Source organism: Larus michahellis, chromosome 8 (genome assembly GCF_964199755.1).
Source record: "Larus michahellis chromosome 8, bLarMic1.1, whole genome shotgun sequence".
NCBI lineage: Eukaryota > Metazoa > Chordata > Aves > Charadriiformes > Laridae > Larus > Larus michahellis.
In genome coordinates this window covers 48676728-48699302 of record NC_133903.1, presented here as the reverse complement: position 1 = coordinate 48699302, position 22575 = coordinate 48676728, and the positions used below count along the sequence as shown (strand labels likewise).

The window sequence follows — 22575 nt, the reverse complement described above, 5'->3', positions numbered from 1 at the left end:
AAAGCTGACAGTATGCTAGCTGACCACAGTCATCTGGGACTCTCCCACACAAAATAACCCTCTTTTCATAAATAACGGGATTGTTGTTGTGGTGGACTGAGATTTGCTGTAGAATTCAGTTTTGTCAAACAAAGAGCTGCTTCTGGTTTTTAATTTGAGCTATTAAAAAGATTCATCTTTCTCTTTGTATCTCATTTTTCTTCCCCTCCTTCTCCCTTCCCTATTTTTTTTTTTCTTCCCCTCTGTCTGCCTTTAGGATAACTTAAAGCTGTGTGTCTGAAACAAAAGACTTGCGTGGGTCTGGTCAGTGCTGCCTCCGGACTGAATGGTCACGATTTCAAATCCTGCTTACGACTAAACTTGGACGAATTCCACAAGCTAATAACCCAGTGCAGTGTTTCAAATTGATGGAGGTGCTGTCCTCTAGATGAGACATAAAAACAGAGATCCAATCTGCTTGGCAGAGACCCCACAGGACTTATCAAAGATGAGTGGGGGCTGCTAACTGTTTTGCCCTTGTCAAATCCTTACCACCACCACGGCTTCTCTTCCCTCTTCCAAAGCAATGGCACTGGACCTTATGAAAATGAGATGGTGAACTTGAAGGAGCCATCCTTCTTCTAATTATTTAAAGCAGTTTGCAGCATCTGGCAAAAGGGGGGAAAGCGCGATAATCCACTCACTTGAAAGTGGAATGACCCTGAATTTCAAAAAGCAAAACAAAAGCGAGCGAATGGTGCCACCATGCTCTGCAGCAGCGACATTATTAAATGATCAGTGAGCTATTAAAGCAGCAACATTTAGTACCTCCCCTAATGACTTGTACTGCTAACTGGTTTCCAAATTGAGATTTTTATTGCCTTCATGCACAGACAGAACAAGGCTGTGTCTGTGCTTCTAGAGGCTCCAGCTTAAGCAGACTGTCCACAATAGGATCGATGAATCTGCTCAGCGGAAAACTAGTAAGGGCTTATGAGATGCCCCACTCCTCTGTCCTTTTTTTTTACCAGGGCTGGAAGCTCTGGGGTGTGAGGCACGGTAGGGATCATAAATACGGGGGGTTTTGCAGAGAGCCCCGCACGATTCTTGAACTTCCTAACATCTGCGAAATTTGGCAGAGTTGTGCATAAACAGACCGTTATGAAATCTCCCTGAAACTGCTGATGCCATTCAAAGAGGGAATGCTGTGAGAACAGCGTTTCCAGGAGGGGCCTTGGGCATGCTGGTTTCCACTTCCAGGTAGAAATATGGAGCATGGAAGAACAACAAGTCTATGGAGGAGGAGGAAGGGAGAGGAAAGGGAATTGTGGACACTAGTGAAGGTGAAGATTCACACAGAAGTTTCCACTGTGACTCTCCCAAATTGATTTCTACTGTCTTATACAGGCTGAGCTCCTGGTATGGGAATAGCTGGGATGTGGCCTTCTGTCAAGGGCAGTTCAAGCTAAGCAGGGTGTCCCTGTGGGCAAAAGCACAGCATGTGTGATTGCAGAAGGGAAGCTGCTTAAAAAACAAACAAACCAGCCAGCAAAAGTGGGTTCTGGTTCTAGTTGCGGTTATTTATGTGCTCGTGATACAGTGCAGGCCGAAGCGAAGTCTGGGTCTTCCGTGCGCCTGAAAGAAATGCAAATGTTATTGCTTTGATTTGTCTTTCTCCATCGGTTCTGCACACGCGGGCCACCTGAACTTGCTGAGTGAGTCAGGCCATTTCTCGCCCAAGCTCGGTAGTCACAGGGAGAGACTGTTACTGCTGTTTCTGTTTTTGTGTATCAGGTGCCTGATTTCCATGACAGAAACCGCTCATCCTTTGCGGAGGCGGCAGGCAGAGCAGTGGGGGTAGGACGGCCTGAGAGACTATATTAGAACATGCACATTTTTTATCCCGTGCTGGTTTGAGTCTCTCTCCATCAATGCCGACTTCAAGTTGTTCCCATTTTGTCACTTTCTGATGGCTGCATTTGGCACAGGTTTGCATTTCCAGTTTCTTCACGGTGTCCATCTATCTATGGGTCCCTGCTCCGTAAAATGCCTTTGCCTTTCCTGGTAATCTTAGCAAACAGGAGGTCTGGACGTTAACATTTTCTACATGTTTAGAACTGTAGAAAATTGGGGTGAAGGGCCTCTAAGGGCCCTTCTATACTTCCTTTTCCAAACTTCACGCAGGACCACAGCAGACTGTTCTTGTCTGCTATGGGTTTAACCATTTCTTGAAGACCTCTAGTCTGGAGGTTTCCAGATGTGCTAAGGCAGGTTATTGCTGTGGTTAACTGTCCTTACCTTTAGAAAGCTATTCCTGAGACCTAAGTTCATCAACAGAACTGGATTCTTCCAGGTGAGGGTTAAGGCAGAGTCGTAAGGCACCACGTAGGAGCTCGTGTAGGCGCTTCCTTGGCTGCACCCACTCTCATCTAAGGGCTTCCTCCCCCAGGACAGCAGGTCAGGTGTTTCCGACTGTGCAAACACAAGCAATGTAGAGAGACAAAGAAAAGGGCAGCAGGGCCATTTCTGGCAGAGGAGCCTTCTGAGATTGACACTGACAAAATGTCCTAGAGACTTTACTGAGTCCAATTACCACTTTATGTCTTTAAAGTGCCGTCTAAATGAAAGAAACTACAAGATCAAGCCATGTTAGTCTTCTCAATCCCTTAAATGTTTGACAGCCCTCTCCCCTTCTTTCTCGCTTTCTCAGACTACTTTGAACTCTTCACCTTTGCCGCTGCTTTGAGTTCGCATCTGCAGAAACCAAACTACCCTCAGCCACTCCCAAACTCCAGTAACAATACCAAAAAGCTTTCAAAGCAACGCTGCCCTCCCTGGAATTGACAAACTTTAGGCTGTCTCCAACTTTCTGAACTTTCATGCACCTACGGTTAGTCTCGTCCGTCAGCGCTGGCAGGCTGCAGGGAAGCTTACTGGGTACCGCAGCAGAGCCGTGAAACAGCCGGTGCTGTTTCACACGACCAACTACCCCTGTCCACGCAGACAACAGCCGTGACCACCAGCTGTTTGGGCTGCGCTGTACTGTTGGGCAGAAGAATATAGATGCCCGCAGCACATATGGTATTAGGATGGCAATGAGCGTATTAGGATAGGCCCTCAAACAGAAGGGGATAGGTCCACGGAAGCATCCCCAGGCACAGCAGCGGGAACTGGAAAAGTGAGATCAGATCACCTGAGAGAAAAGCAGTGTCACCCTCAGCCTCGACGTCAGGGCTTGACGGCAGTGCTAGCCAGGGCTGGTGGCTGGCTTTTTGCAGAACTAGAGCTAAAGACTGAGTCACATCAGTTTGATGTCCCCTTTAAATAAATAAATAAATGATAAACAGAGATCTCACAGTGATGCCTGAACCCGATGTCTCATGCGCACTTGTTTTGATGTGTCTAATGTAAGTGGGCGGGTAATAAAAGCTTCATTTAGAAGCTAGCGTCTTCAGAGGCGCTGCTGGAAGCCCCTGGGACACTGCACTTCTGGAATTTTCCTCTACTGGAAACACCAGCAGATAACTATTGATAAAGCAGAACGTGCACGCATGCACACAAATCAACCCAGCGGCGGTTAGTTTTCCTGGACTGCTGGGTGTCGGATGCAGAGGTGTACTTAGATTCCCCAGGTCACGCACCTACCTCAGCTACTGCATCAGCACTCCTGAAATGACCATTACGATGACCATTTGGGCCAGTGCCCTGGAGAAGTATGTGGTTATTGTAGCGTGGGTAGGCATCAGTTCAAAATAGGCAAATAAAGGACGCCTCGGTTCCCATAATACAGCTGTGGATAATGGCATCGACTGCATTTCTCCCAGTTGGACATCACCCTGTAGATGATAAGCAGGCGCTGCTCTGTAACAGGCAGACCTAGCGCTGACATTTCACTTGAGCAAGAGACTCACCCCATGGACATGCTGTCAATGCATTCGCAGGTTATTCAGCTTCTTTTTAGGCAACTGAGTCTTCAGGAAGGTCTGGCTCCTGCGGCTTGAGAGGTCTCTGTGGCAGCTCTGATGTGCAGCACCAGCTAACCTGCTCAGGGTTAGCTGAAGGAGGAATTTTGGCTAGCGAGGAGAGAAGGGCCCCCGGAGTTAACTGCTGACCTCCTTAAGGTATTCTACTGTCCCTCCAGTTCAGTGCTAAAACCACCATTCCAGGTCCTGAATATAAAACACTTAAAAGAACAGTATATTCTTCCTGGACAGTGTGGGGGTCAGTGCTAAAGGTTTGGAGGGCTACAGCTTTAATCCCAACCTTGAGTTTGTACAGTGGTCCAGGGCTCGTTCATGCCATGACATTGTTGACCTTCTTTCCTGGATACAAGCACAGAAATGCTGCCTGTGTCCAAGCGATTTTAGGCAATTATTTTCCCCGAACACGAAAATTGCAAGGCCCCTTTGGTCTAGCGTATTACTTCATGACCACCACAGGGCTCTGCAACCACGCACGGCGAGAACGGGAGATTGTTTCCTCCTGTCTGTGGTTTTATGCAGCATCTGCTTGGGAAAACAAGAAGCAAACAAGATGACCCCCACTTTATCTGCTTGCGTAAGTCATTTTGCCTGAAGCCTGGGCACTGTGGGATGGTTAATGCAAAGCTTGCTCATGCATCAAATAGCAGTAATTTACCTTTAGACTCTGCTTTTTTATTATTGTTATTTTTAATTATTTCCAAAAAAATGCTCCTTAATTAAAAACTCACAGATATGAAGCTTGGAAGAAATGTGGCCAGGACCTTCTTGGATTACTACAGGCTGAACTCCTTGGTGGAGAGACCACTAGCGCCTACTCCTAAAACTCGGTAGGTCAGAAAGCAATTTCTCTTGCTTTAGCAGGGCTGCTTTTTTAATACCTTTCATGACTAAACTTCAGTGCTACTGCATTATGGCTTTACAATAAGCATGCTAGTCTAACTGTGCTTATTTTATTGAAATTCCATTCGGAAATAAGGCATTTATGATCAGGAAAGATACTTGGTTTATGCCCGAAAAAATATTCAGGGGATTTTGGAGATATCGATATCTTTCCTGAATTCTGCCTGCCTGTACACCAATCTCACACCAGTATCTTTAATGGACTTACCTTTCATTTATCTCCTGAGAGCGAGCGGATAATCAGACCCACTTTATTTTAAAAAGTTTTAATTCTGGAAGTGAAAACTTTTTTTAGTGCTTCAGGAAATTACTGGCAAGCCTGTGCTGAAGGCAGCGTTCTCCATCTTGCCTTGGACCTGCCGCAATGCTGGCAGCCACACGTCAGGTTCCTTCTGCCAGTCCCACTGGGACCCTTTACCTGGGGATCCCCTCTCACTGTAAGTCCTTACTCCAGCTTCACAACCAGTTTGGTGGATGTTTGTCTAAAAGGATGTCATTCCTTGAACAGGCAAAGCTGAGTAATAACGCGAGGAGGGGAGCAGAGCAGGAACCAGAGCTCTTGTTTCATGGGAAACACCATATTCAGAACTTGCCTCTCTTCTGAGAAAACAGCGATAATGGCTCCAAACTCAAAATTTCCAATTAAATGCATTATGGCCAATTGAAATGTTTCATTTAGGGTTCAACTCTTAACAGCACAACCAAATATAATTTCTATTTTGCAGTGGAAAAAAAAATACCAAATTGGCAAGGGAGGCAGCTGAGCCTTGAAATTCACTCCCTTCTTCTCCCCACTTTTTTCCCCCCTTAAAAAAGTACCTGCGGGAACAGTTGCTTGTTTGCAAAAGAACACTTCCTACTGAAGATTTTCTAGTGATGCATAAGATGGATGTTACAAATATCAGCCCAGACCATAGAGCAATTACTGGAGTTCCTTCTGCAGCCTTTGAAAATCCTCTTGGTGCAGCCATTCTGGCAGTTCCCTATATATGCGGTCAGAGGCAGCCTGACTGCAGTCGGTGTTTAAACGCCCTGCTTCGAGTCCATCTCCCTTTCGCTGTTCGTGATCTTGACACAACAGTTTAGGCTGGCTCAAGGAGGATTGTCAGCACTGCAGTTCTGAACGCTCTTATCTGCAGAGACCTGCAGGGTTAGCAGAGAAAAGCATCCAGCATCTTCCTCTCCTCCGGAAATTGAATGTATCGTTTCTCTCAGACTCCCAGGGGCCACAGCCTCCAAGGCTAAAAACCCACGACTATTACTGAACCTAATTACCACCTGACAGCAAAGTGCTTTTCCGTAGCATCATTCAGTTACCCCATCAAAAGGAATGTTTGTTTGCTTTCTTCATTTTAAATTAAAGAACCACTGACAGTGGTAACTGAAGCATTTTAATCTCATCAAATATCCATGTCCATCTCTATAGAGACAGCCACGCCAGCAGGGAAAGATACACATCTATAATCGGGTTGCACAGAGCAAATTTCTCTCGTTCCCCCACCAGAATCTAATGGGGTGAGGGATCTTTTGTTTTGGAAGTGCTACCTCGCAGTAAAATCCTAAATACAGTAAGTGTTCAGCCCAAAGCCAACAGATGTTTAAGGAATAGATTTTTAAAGATTCATGTTGTTAATTTCCTGACGGCTTTCAAATACCAGCTTTTCCCTCTAAGTAGACAAATGCCTTCTATTTGTATCCTGGGCTTTGTCACCTGGCATTTGATCAGAGCCTGTGTATATATATATAAATACATATATATATATAAAACATATAAAATGTACATCAATGAAATGAAATTGTTCTTTGAAGCTGTTAACTGCAAACCTGGCCAAAAGAAAATCTTGCAAACTGCTGGGAAACAGAAGGGAGATGACTGTGGCTTTACATATGCCTTGGCTAGGCAGTGGCGCTAGGAAAGGACTGGAATATGTAAGATGATACTAAATATCTGTGTAATCAGGACTAATTATATAGCACGGTTATTAGCTTGAAACAGGACATGTTGTGCCCACAGTTTATGAAAATGTATTAAAACATTACCAGATTCCATTGAAAGAAAGCTGCAGAGTTAATAAACGTGTAAGGGACAACTAATTGGCTGCTTTGTCCCAGCCTACTACAGGCAGAGCGATTTCTGTTTGAGGGAATTAGTGCAGCCAAAATGTGTTATAACAACAGCCCTGGAAATAGCGACGACCCGCAACACTTCTAGAACATGTCTGACTGAAGGATTTTAAAGAAGGAAATGTTTATGTTGGTATCACCATGTTGCAGAGAAGGAAACTGAAGCACAGAAAGGGAGAGCGGGTGTTGAGAGTGACGAATATGGCTGGTAGCCAAATTCCGGCACCTTTCCAGAGTTTAGTCCATGCAGCCAGGCCGTCTGATAACACCCATCCTAGAGCACAGGTAACGTGGGCAGTTCAGTGGGAACCGAATTGGGATCACCTGGAGCAAGAGGCAATAACTGAAGCAGCAGCTCCGGTTACACAACCAAGACTGAAGCCAGGGCTCTGCTATCCCATGTGCTTGTGCAGCTTATTCCAAGAGGAAGAGGGGAGTAGCTGTACCTGTGTAAGGTGCTTATGTGCCTGTAAGTGAATCCAACTGGTTGGCTGGACCTGTCGTAAAATTCCACCTGCCCTTGTCTACAGAAGTCCCTGGGGACAATTGTCACCTGTAGATGGGGCCTTCAGTTCCTCACTGTGGAGCTGTGCCCATCACCCTCACAGGAGTCAGGCTCCACCGAGTTCCTAAGAGGCCACCATGAAAGTCACGTTAGGGCTGAAGCCCTCAATTATTTGCTGAGCCTGTCGGGGGGGGGGGCAGAAGGGGTGCTCTGTTTTGTCCCTGAGTGGTTGGTTGATAGAAATGAATCTTGAATGCGTTGTTGTGGTGGTGGTGGTCTCTGAAGGGTTGGGGTGAGCTGGGGTGCACCCAACTCTGCACTGCGCAATCCTGTTCCCTCCCAAGAGGTCCCCACCAGCGAGAGGAGGTATTCACAGTTGCAGGCCACAGAAATGCCTCCCACCACAGCTCATCCAGCCCCTCCCAGGACCCTTCAGCCCCTTCCCTCTTGCTGAATTTATTCCAGTTTTCCCCCTGACCCCCGCCACTGTGAGCCCAGCCTATTGGCGGTGCAGCGTTTCCCACAGCCTGCAGGGGAAGGTCAGGATTTGTTTCAAACAGTAACCCCGATGTGTCCTGCAGTCCTCATCACGGGGACGCCCTGTGATCCCAAACAAACGCCCAGTTCAGAAAGAAAATGTCTGTTGTTATCAGCATGCTAACCAATTATTTTCCTGAAGGTGATGTGTCTGCCGCAAGATAGGAAAGCATCAATGACTCAGCGGGGGAGGGCAGGAAGGTTAGAATATTTTCCTACGTGAGCTAATGAATTAAAAGCCTTGCTGAAAATGCTGGACATTTTCTGGAGTGAACAAGCCGGTAGGCTTATGAATTTCTAACAGAATAAAAGAGCCCTCTGTGCTGCCTACAGAAGCTGCTGGAGAAGAGAGCGCTGCCACTTAGACATGCTTCAGAGAGGCTCAGGAAAGTCCACCCCGGACACAAAGATGTTTCTCTAAGGCTGGGTTAAGTGGGCACAGAGCAGGAGAGTGCAGTGCAGAAAGGGTGGCAATGAAGTTTCGTGCCCTTCCTCTCCTCTCGTTACTGTCCTTTTTTAAGCTGCTCGGTGACCAGCAAATCCTGCTCTCGCTGCACGCACTGGAAAGCATTTGAGTGGGGCTCCCTCTGATGCCGCCGGTGGCACAGGGAGCTCTTCCTCTTACTGAGGCTCCATCTCTGCACTCACCTCCTTCTGCTTGTGGCACAGTAAAGGTTAAGATGGCTCGGGTCTAAAGCGAGAAATGTCCTCCACTGAAATCTTTGGTAAAAGGCGAGAAATTCGTAAGAAATGAAGAGAAAGCCGAGTACAACTGTTACAGAGAATGGTTAAGGCAGGAAAACAGAATTTTTTGCTGAAAAATTTGCAAATGCCAGTCACCTTGCACTGCCTTAAGTCCGCCCCTTTGCACATCGGGGTTGCTCTCTTCTTTTGCTCCTGGCTGACCGACGGCGCAGCAGAGCCCTGCTCTGGCGCAGCGTCAGCAGAGGAGCTGTTGCTTCTTTAACCACTGACATTTTTTCTCTGAGAGCCACCAGTTCCATGTTCCTGATTTTCTGGACACACTGGAGTTCAAATTATAGAAGTGCTGAGCGCTTACAGCTCTGGCTGAGGTTAGGGGCGCGGGGCTTCGAAGAGATACAGCGTGGGTACCCTGAAAAATCCCACCTGGGCCTCGCTAGCGGAGCATTCTGCAACTCACGCCTGCACCGCATTTTCCTGTAGGTAAAACCCAGGCTCTCTGCTCACAGGGGTGTTGGAAGATAAATTCCTTCCCGTGTGGGATGCTCTCAGTTGCTGCACACACGCGAGAAAAGTCCGGGACAAGATGAATAATTCTGTCTAAGAGCAGGAATTTGATGGCATGCAGCAAATACTGCCTGGGGCCACACACTGAACAAAAAAAAAGGACAGAACAAAATATTGACTGGCCCTTCATTAATTGCCGTCTGTCCATCACACCCTGAATGAAGCAGCGGTCTCGTTGAAGAAAAAGTAGGCTGTGATGAGGTAATTAAAGCCCGCATCAGAAGGCATATCCGCCAGGAGGTTGAATTAAAATTGCTCTGACAGCCTTTATTCTGGCAATTCCTCCTTTTGCTGCTCGACTTTGCAGCCTTAATGATGATGTATGAGTTCACAGCTGCGTATCCAACAGGCTGGGTAGGCCCACGGGACTGTCCTGTCATCCTCAGAGGCGATGGGCACCATCATCTGCATCACGCTGGGTGGAACTGGGGAATGTCTTCCCGTGTATGGGCACAGTCTGATGGGAGGCACTTTTGCCAAGGACAACTCAGCCTTTCAAATTTTGAGACCCATCTTGACACTAAAGAGCTGTGTCCAGAGGTTGTGCGGTCCTACGGGCTCAGACTGACGCCATCCCAGGGATTTGCTGCTTTCTGGCATATGCAGGGTGTGGGTCCTTGCGTCCCACTGGGTCTGGGATGTTTTTCCCAGTCCACCTCTTGCTGTCTTTCAGAAAAGAACTCCTCTCTACGCTTTTAAGATCTGCCTTCAGGATTTTTGAGGTTTCACCTACCTCTGGTAGTGCTTTCTTTGGCCTGGCCATGACCGAGATGACAGCTGAGTGTGAAGCGAGCTGGGAGCGAAGCCACCTGTCTGCTTTATGTAGATGGCTGCTTCTTGTCATTCTCTAGGGGCTCTGTTTGCTGCTATCCCCATCTCGCTTCTCCCAAACTTAAATCACTGTCTTGTCATCTTTTCCCCCACCATTTTCAGTGGTTAAGAGGAGAGCAGAGACTAATAAACAGAAAAAATAAAAAGTGGACGTCCTAGCAAGAGTTATAAATTTTGTCAGGGCAACAATGCTGTACTCCAAATTTGGTCTCAGTGCAATTGAGATCTGAAATACTCCACAGCTTCCAGGGCACAGTAGCACTGCAATTCTATGGAAGTGAGGGAAAGAACAATCTGGTGCCTTTTCTTTTTTTTCTCATGACTTCTCTCACATGGAAGGAGATGTTGCTGGCCATCTTCGAGCCACTCATCCCTTGGACTCTGGTGACGGGGCACAGGTGTGTGTTAGTATAGGAAAATATAGCCCAGTTAGAAAACTGGTTTGAATGAAACGTCTGTGTGGGCCAACCAAACTACATGTTCTCCAACGTGGGCAAGCAGGCAGCTCAGATTTCAGCTGCGCATTTCAGACACTCTGAGATGCTACCATTGCTACTAAGAGCAAGTTCAGTGTCTCCATATTTTTAAAATTTTTTAATTACTGAAAAAGAAAACTGATTCGGGTCTTAAGGAGAAGTTCCCCAGATCAATCCTGAAGACATATGCAGCTCTGGTCGTTGCCCTTGCCCACAGAAGATACATGTAGGCTCTTCACCTCCCCAGGCTACTTGTAACATCAAGTCTCCTGAAAGTCCCAAGGCACCAAAACGGTGCCAGTATCATAAACGCTACCGTCAATGCCTCTTCAGTTGTGCAGACACAGCAAAGTAAATGGTTTGTTCCCCTTCCTCCAGTGCTGCTCCAGAGAAAGGTCAGCAAAACCACTTACGATTCATAGAGAAAAGAAATTAAATGAGGGTAGAAAAAAAGAGAGTCAGCTGGAAAACCCTCCATCAACATCCCGGCCTCCTTGGAGGGAGGATTGCAACCGGTCTCAGGGATTTCACCAGAACCTGGTCCATGGGTGCCCTATAGCTGTGTCGCTTTTGGAGGGACAAGTGGGACCAGACTGTGTTTCAGTCTTCCTTATGTCACCAGTCAGGGCTGCAGTGGTGCGCGGTCCTACCAGCTAGCACTGAAACGCAGCCAGAGCCTGCAGAACGTCTTACCTGGCTCCCTGCGTATGAGTGTCTAAAAAAACCCTTGCTTTCTCCTCCCACGTTGGCTGGTGCTCCTTTAAAAGGAAAAATTAAAAAAAAACAAACCCCGAACTGCCGAGGAGTCAAACAACTTCAGCGTGATTTCCAAGGCTGTAAATTGCATTAGTAATGGGAGCAGTACTATGGTTTAAAGGCAAATTATATGTTTTGCCTCAAAAATTAATTTTTGTTTTTTTCCCCCCTTCTCTATTGGTAATTATAATCTGTCAGCTCCCTCCCACGCAGGTCTGCACGTTTTATGCAACTCTTGATACTTGTAGCTGTCGTTAAAGAAAACCTTTCAGGTTTTCAATGGTGACACATTTGCGTGGGTTCAATGAAAAGGATCCGTTTGCAGAGCCTGGGGAGATTTGCGGTGCTGGGCCAGCTCCCAGCAGAGGGCTCACCAAAATACCACACTGCAACAACGACCTTGTCAAGTGCCTGGGAACCAGAGTGCCGGCTGGAAGGATTTTTCACCCTGGATTTAAGCACGCGCACATTAAAGCACACGCAAACAGCCAAATACACCTCCGGCTTGGTCCTGCTTTCAGCCAGTCTCTGAACACAAGGTGTGTAAAAATACTTCAGGACTAGCCCAGGGAGCCAATACACCTGATGGGTGGCCCAGCAGGAGAAAATAATCTGCATTACTGTATGAAGTAGATTGGGTCCCTGTTAACAATCCCTTTCAAAACGAAGGTGCCGTCAGCTGATTTAATTTAATTTACTCTACCTTAATTTACTTTTGGAAATGAGCTAAATGAATAAATTGAATTATGGCTGCTTTAACTCTGAAGGAGCATATCCACATAGGAGCTTACTGTGGTTTCGCTAATCAGCTTTACATTTACACCCTAAATGTATTTGGATTAGCTCTCACAGGCATCCTCATATAGATACGCCTGGAGATACCCACCTGCTTTCCTTTTCCTTCCCTGGGCTTGTTGTTGTGAGGAAGCCAGGGCTCAGTAAGCAGATTTACAGCATCTGTGTTATTTCATGCCTCGCCCCTGCCTGGATTCTCCCTGGATTTCTGAAGAGCAGGACGGAGCACTCTGCTCTGAGAGCAGAGACAGCTGCTGCTATGTGTAGGGTGGGTCAATGCGGGTGATGGCTGATGTACGTGGCGTGTTAATCCCAGTATCACATTGCTAACTTGAACAAGCTCAAGAGATGGTCATTTTCTGCTAGAATCTCATCAGGTAAGCACAACCCATTATTCTCCTGCTGCTCCTTAGGAGATAGGAGGATGGGAAACAAGACAAAACCTATTCCCATCCTCTCTGTAGCTTCCTCCAGGGTCAGTAAAGATATATAATGATGGCTAGGACTGAGCCACGTGCACTGCTTGTAATTGTGGCTACTTCTCCTTCTCTTGTGTGATAATGTGGTTCCAGTTACAAGCTAATTATTCCTGCCTCTGTGCACTGGCTCCTCGGTGAAGCAGATGTGCTTTGCTGCAGTGAGCTGGGGAAGGAGGGCAGGAACCGAGGGATGGATGACAAGCAGCAGGATCCCTTCTGTGGCAGAGCAAGAGACATCTGCAACCTCTCCTGGGGAGCAGGCTCTAATATGATGCCTTCTCTATAAGCAACACGGTCCAGCCCCTGCATTCAGAAAGGTAGGACCACAGAGTACGGACCTGATGAGGTTTCCAGATAGTGCTGGGATTCTCCATGCACCACGTTAGCGGGGTTTGTACGGCTCAGAAATCGTAATCTGATGTAATAGGTGGGTGGTCATCTGGCAAGCATGAATTGTGCTCACTTTCTGGAAATAGGCACTGATGACCGCTTGGGGGGGAAAAAAAAAAATCAAGCCTGTAGTAATGGCTGAGGATTTCTGACCTTTGCTCTAACATTTCAAATTTGTTTTTATTGCTTCTAATTGGCCTTGCTTTGGAGCACGCACATTATCTAACTGCCAGGGCACTGGGTGTCATTATCTGCTGGGCCATTTGATTTGTGTTTTTTACGTTTGAAACTTGTCAGACATTCCCAGAAAATACTGCGCTCCCCTTGCAGTGTCAAATATGGGCCTGGGTAATTGCGCATCCCTGAGAGCAAAGCATTTGAAGTAATCAGGCATTGATTGTTTAGCTGCGATGGACACAATGGAAACGTGTCTCCTCTGCATGGAGGGGAAAGTGTAAAAATTAGATCAGCAGCTACATGACAGCAGCCAGATTTCTTGGTTTCAGGGATCAGAGGTTAGCCATTTTCCAGCCTTGATGATTCATTTTTGATCCCACTCACGTGGCTTGGATAACTTAGTTTTCTCCTGCCTTTGCAATTTAAAATTCTCTTCTATTTTGGCCCTCTTTAATACACCAGCTGCAAAGTCACTAATTCAAATCTGTTGCTCCCCACCTCAACTTGCTTCACTGGGTGGAAAGAGAAGTCAAGAAACATGTGTGTGAAAGAGCTCAAAACACCACAGTGCACGAGGGTGCCTATGGCGGTGCCTTTGTAAAGCTGAGCTCAGCTCAAACATCAGCCCGGTTTGTAAGTCTGCTGATTCATCTCGAGACCTTTTAGGTTTAAGGTTTCCTAACAATTAGAAATCCAGATACCATTGTTTTCGATGTGAACACGTACGCCACATTTGGAGTAGGCGTATGTAGGGCTTGTCTTCTTGCAGACGGGCCGAGAGCTACAGGAAGCAATAGGAACATCTCCATTTTGCAGAATGTATCGCTGGAAACACCAAGATGTTACACCTCAATGTGAATTATGCATCTGGTGTATTTAGATAGAAGCAATTTTGCTGTTGAAATCAGAGGTTGGCGTTTCTTTCCCATGGGGTTCCGTAACTCAAAATTGTGTTGAGATCAAGCATGTAGTGGGGTTTTTTTTCAGCTGTAAAGGTGAATGTATTCAGATTATTCAAGTGGTGATTTTTTGGATGTACAATTAGTTGACTGAGAGATGTGGTATAAATTTGGTATTGTAATTGCTATGCCTCTGAGATTTTAATTTGCAAAACAGTTTGCGCGGCTGCAAGATTAACTGTTGTATGTGCGATGAGCACGCAGCGGGGTTGTGGTTTGATCACGACTGTCTGTCAATTGGCTGTGCGTCCAGAAAAATCATTTTGTCACAAGTACCTGATGTGAACGGAGTGGCTGATACTCACGATGCTTCAGTTCAGTGGGCGCCTGGACGGCTGCTAAAAAGGGCCAGTGTCTAAAAATCCCACCTGCAAGTGCTGTGTTACCCAAATCACGAAAAAAGAAGGACGTCTAAGACCCATTTTTATCCTCTTTGCATGTTTCCTTTTATATTGTTTCCTCTTACATTGTTTCCTCTACTTGCAGAGAGGAAAATGGGAATGACGTTCAGCAACGCTGCTCTAATGGGGTGTGTCCAGAGAAATCCATGTCTGCAGGGGAGAGCCAGCCCCGGCACGGCCAGGAACCGAGCCCTGCCTGCCCCGTCGCCCTGCCTGCCCCGTCTGGCGCTGGCTCTGCCCCCGGGAGCAGGCAGCGGGCTGTCAGGAGCGACACGGGCGGTGCTGATGCAGCCCCAGGGCAGGGGATGGATGGACTGTCTGGCTTTCCTATGTTTGGCGTGATTCTCCATTTGGTCCACAAGCTGCTGCTGTGTTCGGGTCTCCAGTGTTGTCTAGGAACATGTCAATGTAATTACACACAGAACCAGAGAAACCGCTTGTTCTCACTTCAGTGTGCCTCTCAGATCTCCCTCCCAGGGCGCTAATTTATTTATTTTTGTCTCAGTGTTTATCTCTTCAAGATACTGCTGTGCCTTAGGTTGGCGCTTGAAGAGTGGCGATGCAGTAGATGCTGAACTGGTGGCAGCTGTGATGGCAGTGGGGAGGGGAGGCCTGGTGGAGGTAGAGCCCTCTCGGCCCTGCGCCCCATTGGCCCCTACGTTATTTCAATTCTTTTAAAATGTGTTTTCAAACCTCCTTCTGCAAAGAAGCACTGACAAGCATGCACCTGTGTGGCGGGGAAGGCAGGTTTAGAGGGGCCCAGTTCCTCAGGGGTGACTCAGGGTGGAAACCTGGGTTTCCATCTCAGCTCTTTTCCTTCCAGTTCTCCCCAGGTCTGCTCCGTGGCCTTTGGTAAGTCACTCCACTTTTGGTGACATGGCTGTGTGAACGGATAGGTCCTCCCCTTCCTAGCATTTGTGTCTCAGTAGGAATTGGTACAGCACCAACACCAGCGTGGCTTGGGTCTCCAGCTGCCGTAGTGAATACAGGTAACTGATGTTAGAGGGAGCAGACTGAGTGCTTAAAGAGTAGATCAGGCACGAGTAGAGGACTCTCTCCATTTGTGTCCTACCATAGCAGCGGAGGATGAACGAACGAAAATCGGCAGGGCATGGTGGGTACTGGGGGGTTCATCGGAGCTCTTGGCTGGTGTGAGCACAGCTGACAGCACCCTTTGATTTCCTTCCGCGGGATGAGAACCGATAGTCAGGTTTTGCTGTTTTTACAAAAGAGAAGCCATCAAAAGGTATATCTGCTTTTACAGCCGCAGCACAGCCAGCTTGGCGAGGGGAGGTAATTCACGCTCTGCCAAGATAAGCGGGAGATGCAGCACCATGGGGTTGAAGTTTGGTACATACAGGGGATGATGATGGCTGCTCAGAGCTGGTGCTGCCTGGGGCAAGTGTGGAGGGACCCCACTCTCCGCCGGCGACCTGCAGGCAGGGTTGTAGGGCAGCCAAGAGCTGGTTCCTCTGGCTCTTGGTCCCAGCGTTTGGCTCAGAGGCACATCTGCAGTTCCAGTGTTACACACCAGTGCTGGTAGAGGGATGTGCGGCAAAGCTCCCTGCTCTGCGATGGCCTGGTGCTGCCCGAGTCTCCCTGGGCAGCAAGGGATGGTGCCGCAGGACCCATGCTCCGTTTCATTCCGCCTCTCATCAAAGCCACGTCTCTGGGTACAATGGTGTGAGTTGTGCCACTTTTTCCCCAGCGTGGCTCTGCCCAGCAGCCAGACAGAGCAGGGCTGAGGCTGCCCGGTCGCTCGTGCCCATCTCGCTGGGAAACACAAGTGGGTCAGGACCCGGAGGGAGGAGAGGCGGCGAGAGTGCTGGGCTTGTGAGATGGAGGATTTTAATTAAGGCCTCTAAGCAAAGAGACTATATAAACAAATAGAATGGAGATGTTACAGAATTAACTGATAATAAAGGACAGAGATTTACTTTTCCTTAAAGTAGCCAACATTCATCACGCACACCGTAAGCACACGCCCAGCAGCACTTTGTCTGGGAAACAAACAGTGAGACTTATCAGGAACCAAAGCGTTACAAAGAAGGTCTGTGCCCTCGGATAAGCTGCGGGGGGCCGAGGAGCTGTTTCTGTGATGCTGAGTTGTGAGGAGCTCAGTTCTTAGCCCATGAACTCCTGGGGCATCACTGCAGAAGTACTTTGTGTTTAGCACAACTCTGCTCCTTTGGAGGCCAGTAATTAAAGTCCCACTGCTCTGCTAGGACTGTAGCCCGAAAGGTGCGCTGGAAACACCACACTCCAAACGATAGTGACAACTAAATTTCTGCATGACTGTTGGATAATTGGAGTTAACGGGCACGGTGAAATAGCAGTATCACATCGGGCTCTTTGAAGGCCCTGGTGCGGATGCTGGGTGTTCCCTGCCCACCCAGTGGGAGTCTGTCACGGAAGGGTTTGGCGCCAGCTGTGAACACCCCTGGCAGCAGGGACAATCCAGTGGTGAGCAGACTCCTGAACCCAGCTGTCCTGTGAATGGTATATGCCCCAGAAGGAAACGATCACAGTGATGTGAGGGCTGTTAATGAGCAGAAATGAAGTGAAACACTTCAGGCATGCGGGAGCCACGGTGAGGAGAAAACAGTGGTAAGTGCATTACCCAAAGGGAAGCAGTGGGGCCCCTCTTCCAGAGAGCTCAGAGCTAGCGCAAAGCCCTTGAAGTCTCCTGGAAGGACTAACCCTGCTCTGGCCAGAGGAGGATGGGACCAGCTGGTCTTCAACCACCTCTAATTCGTCTCGAGCTGCCAAAGCCTTCCTTACAGATGCACTTTGCTGCGAGACTTTACCCATGGCTTCTCCTCAGAGCACGCCCCACGCACGGCTCACCTGCTGCTGAAACACCGCAGTGTTTTACAATACCTGTCCCCTCTCTCTCTCTCTCTTCCTTTGGCAGGAAGGAAAAACTGACGCTTTTTAAATGCGCTACCCCGCGGGGCCAAGGGAACGGCCATGCTGGTGGCAAGCCAGAGAAGAGGAGCCAGACGCACCTGAAGGACCAGTCTCTCTCCAAGCGATGAGAGAAGAGAAGAGGAGAGCTGGTCTGCGGGGCGAGGCGGAGGAGCACGTCAGGGGCTGGAACTGATGATGTTTCTTTTTTTTTTTTTTTTTCCCCAGACAAGTATTTCTAAGACAACAAATAGCCCACGGGGGAAAGAGGGAGAGGGAAATTAGCCAGAAATTTTACTATTGATTCTTTTTTATTTATAGATGGTAAATCAATTTCAGGGCCTTTTTTTCTTTTTTCTTTTTTTCCTTCATCTTTGGGGGGAAAAAAAAAAAAGTGAACCAATAGGTTTACAAAAATCATTTGCGGGGGCTGAAAAGCTATTTGTTAAGATGAGAAAGCCTCCCCTCCCTCCACCAGGCTCGCTCTCTCTCTTTAAAGGGGTAATCCATACGATGAGCTAATGAGGGAGTCCTGGCTCCCCTGCTGCACCATGTGATGTCTCCCCTTTTAGTGTCAGGCTCAGAAGCTCTTATGCCAATTGCATGTGCTAGCCCTGTTAGCTTGCATTAAGAGAGCCTGATAAATAGCTTCTGGGAGTCAGGCAGGCGCTCCTCAGTGTGCCGTTTATCATCCGCTGCATGGTTAGGTTTTTTCGCTCTTCTATCAGATCATTTGAGGAAAGGGGTCAAATGAGAAATGTTGCTGTCAGGCTGCAGGCGTGAAACTCGCTGCAGGACCTGTCTAAGAGGCAGGAACCGTGGTCCTCCAGCAAAAATTGGTTGGGGTCTAGGAAGACTGGACTTCCCAACAGATGTACGACTGAGGCAGTGTGAGGTAGGGGGGAGTGCTGAAAGAGGTGAACAGTGTTGTGCCACTACCCTAAGAGGTCCCAAGCAAAACCTCACCACCTTCCCGTTACACGGACAGCAGGTGAAGCCTCTGCTCGAAGCCACTGTCACTAGGCAGTCTTGTCTCCTGTGTTGTGTGACTAATTGAAACTTCTGCCGGTGATGCAGATTTGAAGCACGAGGCCAGAGGTTCTCAAACTGGAGAGTAAAAGAGGGTGACCCTGAGGGGAGTCCACGTGTCTCCCAGGGAATGGGAAAGGAGAGTGCATTTAGAAGTGCCTCTTGCCAATCCATCAGAAGCCTTGGGAAGCAGCTTCTCTTCACTGTCTTCTGCTAGGAGTTGGGCTGCAATGGTGGCTTGGAGGAAAGAAGTTGCCAGGACCCACTGGAACAGGGCAGGCACTGGAACAGCCTGCCCAGGGAGGTGGTCGAGCCACCATCCCTAGAGGTATTTAAGAAACGTCTAGATTTGGCACTTCAGGGCATGTTCTAGTGGCAGAAATTGTAGGTTGTTTGGTTGGACTCGATGATCTCAAAGGTCCTTTCCAACCATGAAGATTCTATGATTTTATGGATAGAGAGAAAGGATGAACCAGACTGAGGGTGAAGACAGACGTCTGAAACAAGACTGAATGAGCTCTTCTTGGTGTGGGTAACCCTGAAGAAGTAATAGTCCCAGACACTCTGTTCTCTAGTAAAAGAGCTGGGTTGGTTGCTCCTCTCCTCTTTCCCAGGACTTGAGCTCCACGTCATCTAGGAACAGAGTCAGACTCAGCTGGGTCCTCACACTGGCCTGTGTGAGAGAAGAACACATCCTGTGGATAAATTAAAAGGTATGAGAAAAACTGAGAATTACAGGCTAAAATAGACCTTCCGGGTAATTTAAATTTACTGTTCCCTTGTGAAAGTACTCCCTGATTCTTCAGCAATGGAGACCTGGCTACAAGGCCTGAACGCGAGTAACACTGAGCCAAGGTGTGATCCTAAGAAGAACTGAAAGCAGCTTGGGTTGCATTCATGCAGCCAGGAAGCTAGAAGGCCCTCATGTACGCTTATCTGTCTTTGAATACGGTTCCCATATCTGTATCTCGATGGATAAAAGAGAGTTCAGTGTAAGGTCCTTGATCTCCTTTCCATAGGAGTAAATACCGAGCAAGCAGGGTCAATGCTGAGGTCTGCATTCTGTGTCTTGGGAACTCGCATGCACTTCTGGAGCCCCATCACAACAGGCCTCCTGGGAGCCACTGGCACATGGTTGCCATCCGGTTAGCATTACTGCAGCCAGGAAGAGTGAGCAGGTACGAGCCAGGACAAAAACTTGGCTTTGCATGCCAAGGACAAGCTACTCAGGATCTGACAAAACTTGAGCTGATTGTGTCTGTGCATTAGCCACCCATTAGCCGGGCTTTCATTAGTTAGTATCTGTCTGATAAGGGGAATTTTGTTGAAAACAAGAAAGAGATATCCCACTGGAAGGCAAATGACTTAAAACTCCAAGCGGACCTGATATTGTCAGTATTTCAAGGTGAGGGGGTTAAACTGTGCACTTTTTTTAGGGAGAATAAAATGCCTTCATATGATGAATTCCAAGGCATCCAAAAGGCACAGTGCTGGCTCTCTGTCTCCAAAAGCAGAGTAATGAATAGCAGTGACAGTGTGATAATTAAAATGACCTCTTGGAGATATGGATTAGAAGGTACGCAGAGGGGGGATAAGTTCTCCTTTGAATTAATCTAGTGCTAATTTATGACTATCGTTGGGTTTTATAGGGTTTTAGTGGAAGACCTTCAAAGTTGGTTTACTGGGGTGCTAATGTTCCTTCTGCATATTCATTGGAAAAACACTTGCAGAATTCCTCATTATGTCTTTTTGAATGATTCTATATATACACATATATATATATATAAAATGAGAAAGTTTCAGGTATTTGCTTAGCTGCTAAAGAGTCTACTCTAGAAATATGAATAAAGTGATAAAAGCAGCTGTGGAATGACTGTGTTGTTTCATTTTCATTCTTTGCTCCTTACAGGCCCCCAAAGTCACGTCAAAAACAAGACATGGAAAAGGGGGTTCTGGGAAGCCCTTGAGCTGTCCTGCTCTCGGTTGTTAGAGGCTCCCGCTATCTGACTTGTAAAAGTCAGTCTTTTAAGTTTAGATTTAGTAACTGAATCGTCCTGGAAATCACTGTCTCTGCTTCTTTGTTGTCTCCTGCCACATCTATCTGCCCCGCAGCCTGCAGGCTTTATTTCCAGGTCTTAGTATAGACCTTACGTAGACTGCTCATCTCTGCCAGAGATGCCTTCTTTCTGCTGAGATAGCCCAAGCTTTTAGTTGGATAGAAAGGACAGATTGGAGACAGTTACCCATATGGGAAATGATGACATCCCATTTGTCAACTCCCATGCTGGTAACCTTCTTCCCATCCTCTCCACCTGCCTAGCAGTACCATAACATCCAAACATAAGGTTATCTGCCAAGAGCATCTGCCTTGTTCCTCAGTCGGGCAGCATGCCCATTCTGGAGCCCACCTTCCCTATCCTTGTTCCAGCACGTCGCATTCAAACTCTTTGCTTTGGCCTCCCATTTCACTGGTGTCTCAGTTTGTCTTTGGCACCTTCCAGTCCACCCACAGCCACAGCTGCCCCTACCCATTTTTCCCACCCTGAGATCCCAATCACGTCTTCTCTGAACCCTATAGGCAGAGTTGACTCTATAGTGCTTTCTTCAGAGATCTACCTCTGCTTTTGAGGTTCACCAATAAACCATGTTTCTCGAAAGCTCTCCCTGCCCGGCTGGGGATGGGAGCCGAGCCTTTCACTGCGGGGACTTTGCTAGCTTGCATGATGAGGGCTTGCACTTCGGTGTGGCAGAGCGCGCGTGGTGTGTGCACACCATTTCACAAATTCTTTGGAAGAATATCATGGGAGCTGAAAATACCAGACATTTTGCTCCCGGTCTCTAGTTCACTCTCCTCCTACACGAGCGCTGAAGTTCTCCTTCTCCACCTGAGCCTATTCCAAGCGCCATGAGCCGCCTCTTCCTGGAGATGAGCTACGTCTCAGATGTAAGTAATGCATGTTGTACAATCAACAGTAATTCTTTACTAGTCACTTGTGTCAGGCCAAGGGATTTTGAAAGGTTCAGAAGCCAATAGGGGTCCAAAACCGGGCGTCTAATTTGACGGAATGGTATTTACTCTTAAGATCAAAGGCACGTGTTTATCTGAGCACAAGCAGAGGGCTCTTCTTGTGGGGACACCCGAGCCCCGTTGCACTGCCCTGCCTGTTTCCACTCTTTGCCTGGGGAGCTGCAGGGCCCTCCCTTGGAGCAGGAGCGATGTATTTACCTCCCTTTGTACGGGACCGGGTGATGAATATTACAATACCAAAATTAACTTGTTTTCTGTGCATTCTGCTCTCCTGACAAGAAAATCCCGCTGCAACCCCTGCGCAGGCAGTCTAACCGTGCTGAATCGGACCCTCGCTGTGAGGGGATTATATATTCTGATTGGGGCTGCGTCTGCAATTATTTTCTCTGCCACACCAAAGACCTTTACTGCAGAGCTGCAAACCAGTTATAGGAACATGAAATGCTTTGACTTCTTCACTAGGGAAACATTAATCCAATCACAGGTTATGTCCATTACAGACTATGGCAATATTGTATACAGGAATTCCCGCGAGAAGGTTCTACAAAAATTGGAATCTCTCTATAACCATGTTATGAGATTTACTGGTGTGGATAAAATGGGCAGAGTTAAAATTACCAGGCTGGCTATCTCTGAAAGACAGGTGAAGTCTGCTGGCTATCATTGCTTCATAATATTACAAATGGAAAAGCCCTGAAGTAATTGAATAACGCATCTGCTGAAAAAAACCTTGTGAACTGCTATAACCTAAAGATAGACTGCGAGGAAACAATGTATGTATGTACAGCACCCGCTTAAAAGGAAAAAGATGCTTTCCTTACCTGGTGCAGGAAGATATTGCAAATGCAGATACAGATTCTCTCTTTGCCTCCTAGACTGTGTGTGTGCGTGCTTTATATATGTGTGTGTTTGTGTCTATCTACCCCTTTTCATATAAAAATAAGTTAAACCAGTTTCCTCAGTGGCCGGAGGCATGGTGCTGGATGGTAACGACATAAGCGGAGCTCGCTGCACTGCCTTTTGTACTGGAGGTTGCTAAAAACATTTGTC

At 47.5% G+C, this 22575-nt stretch overlaps 1 protein-coding gene across 3 annotated transcripts in view; it reads left to right on the top strand.

Annotated features, from left to right (window-relative positions):
• Positions 1-20352, top strand: part of LOC141747155 (BEN domain-containing protein 5) — a 969363-nt gene extending 949011 nt beyond the window's left edge. For all 3 annotated transcript variants that reach the window (XM_074596964.1, XM_074596965.1, XM_074596963.1), the window contains 2 exons: positions 4693-4789; positions 17476-20352. In XM_074596964.1, the coding sequence (XP_074453065.1) occupies positions 4693-4789; positions 17476-17599 (221 nt within the window). In that variant the 3' untranslated portion in view covers positions 17600-20352. The remainder of the gene's footprint in view (positions 1-4692; positions 4790-17475) is intronic.
• Positions 20353-22575: the final 2223 nt, after the last annotated feature.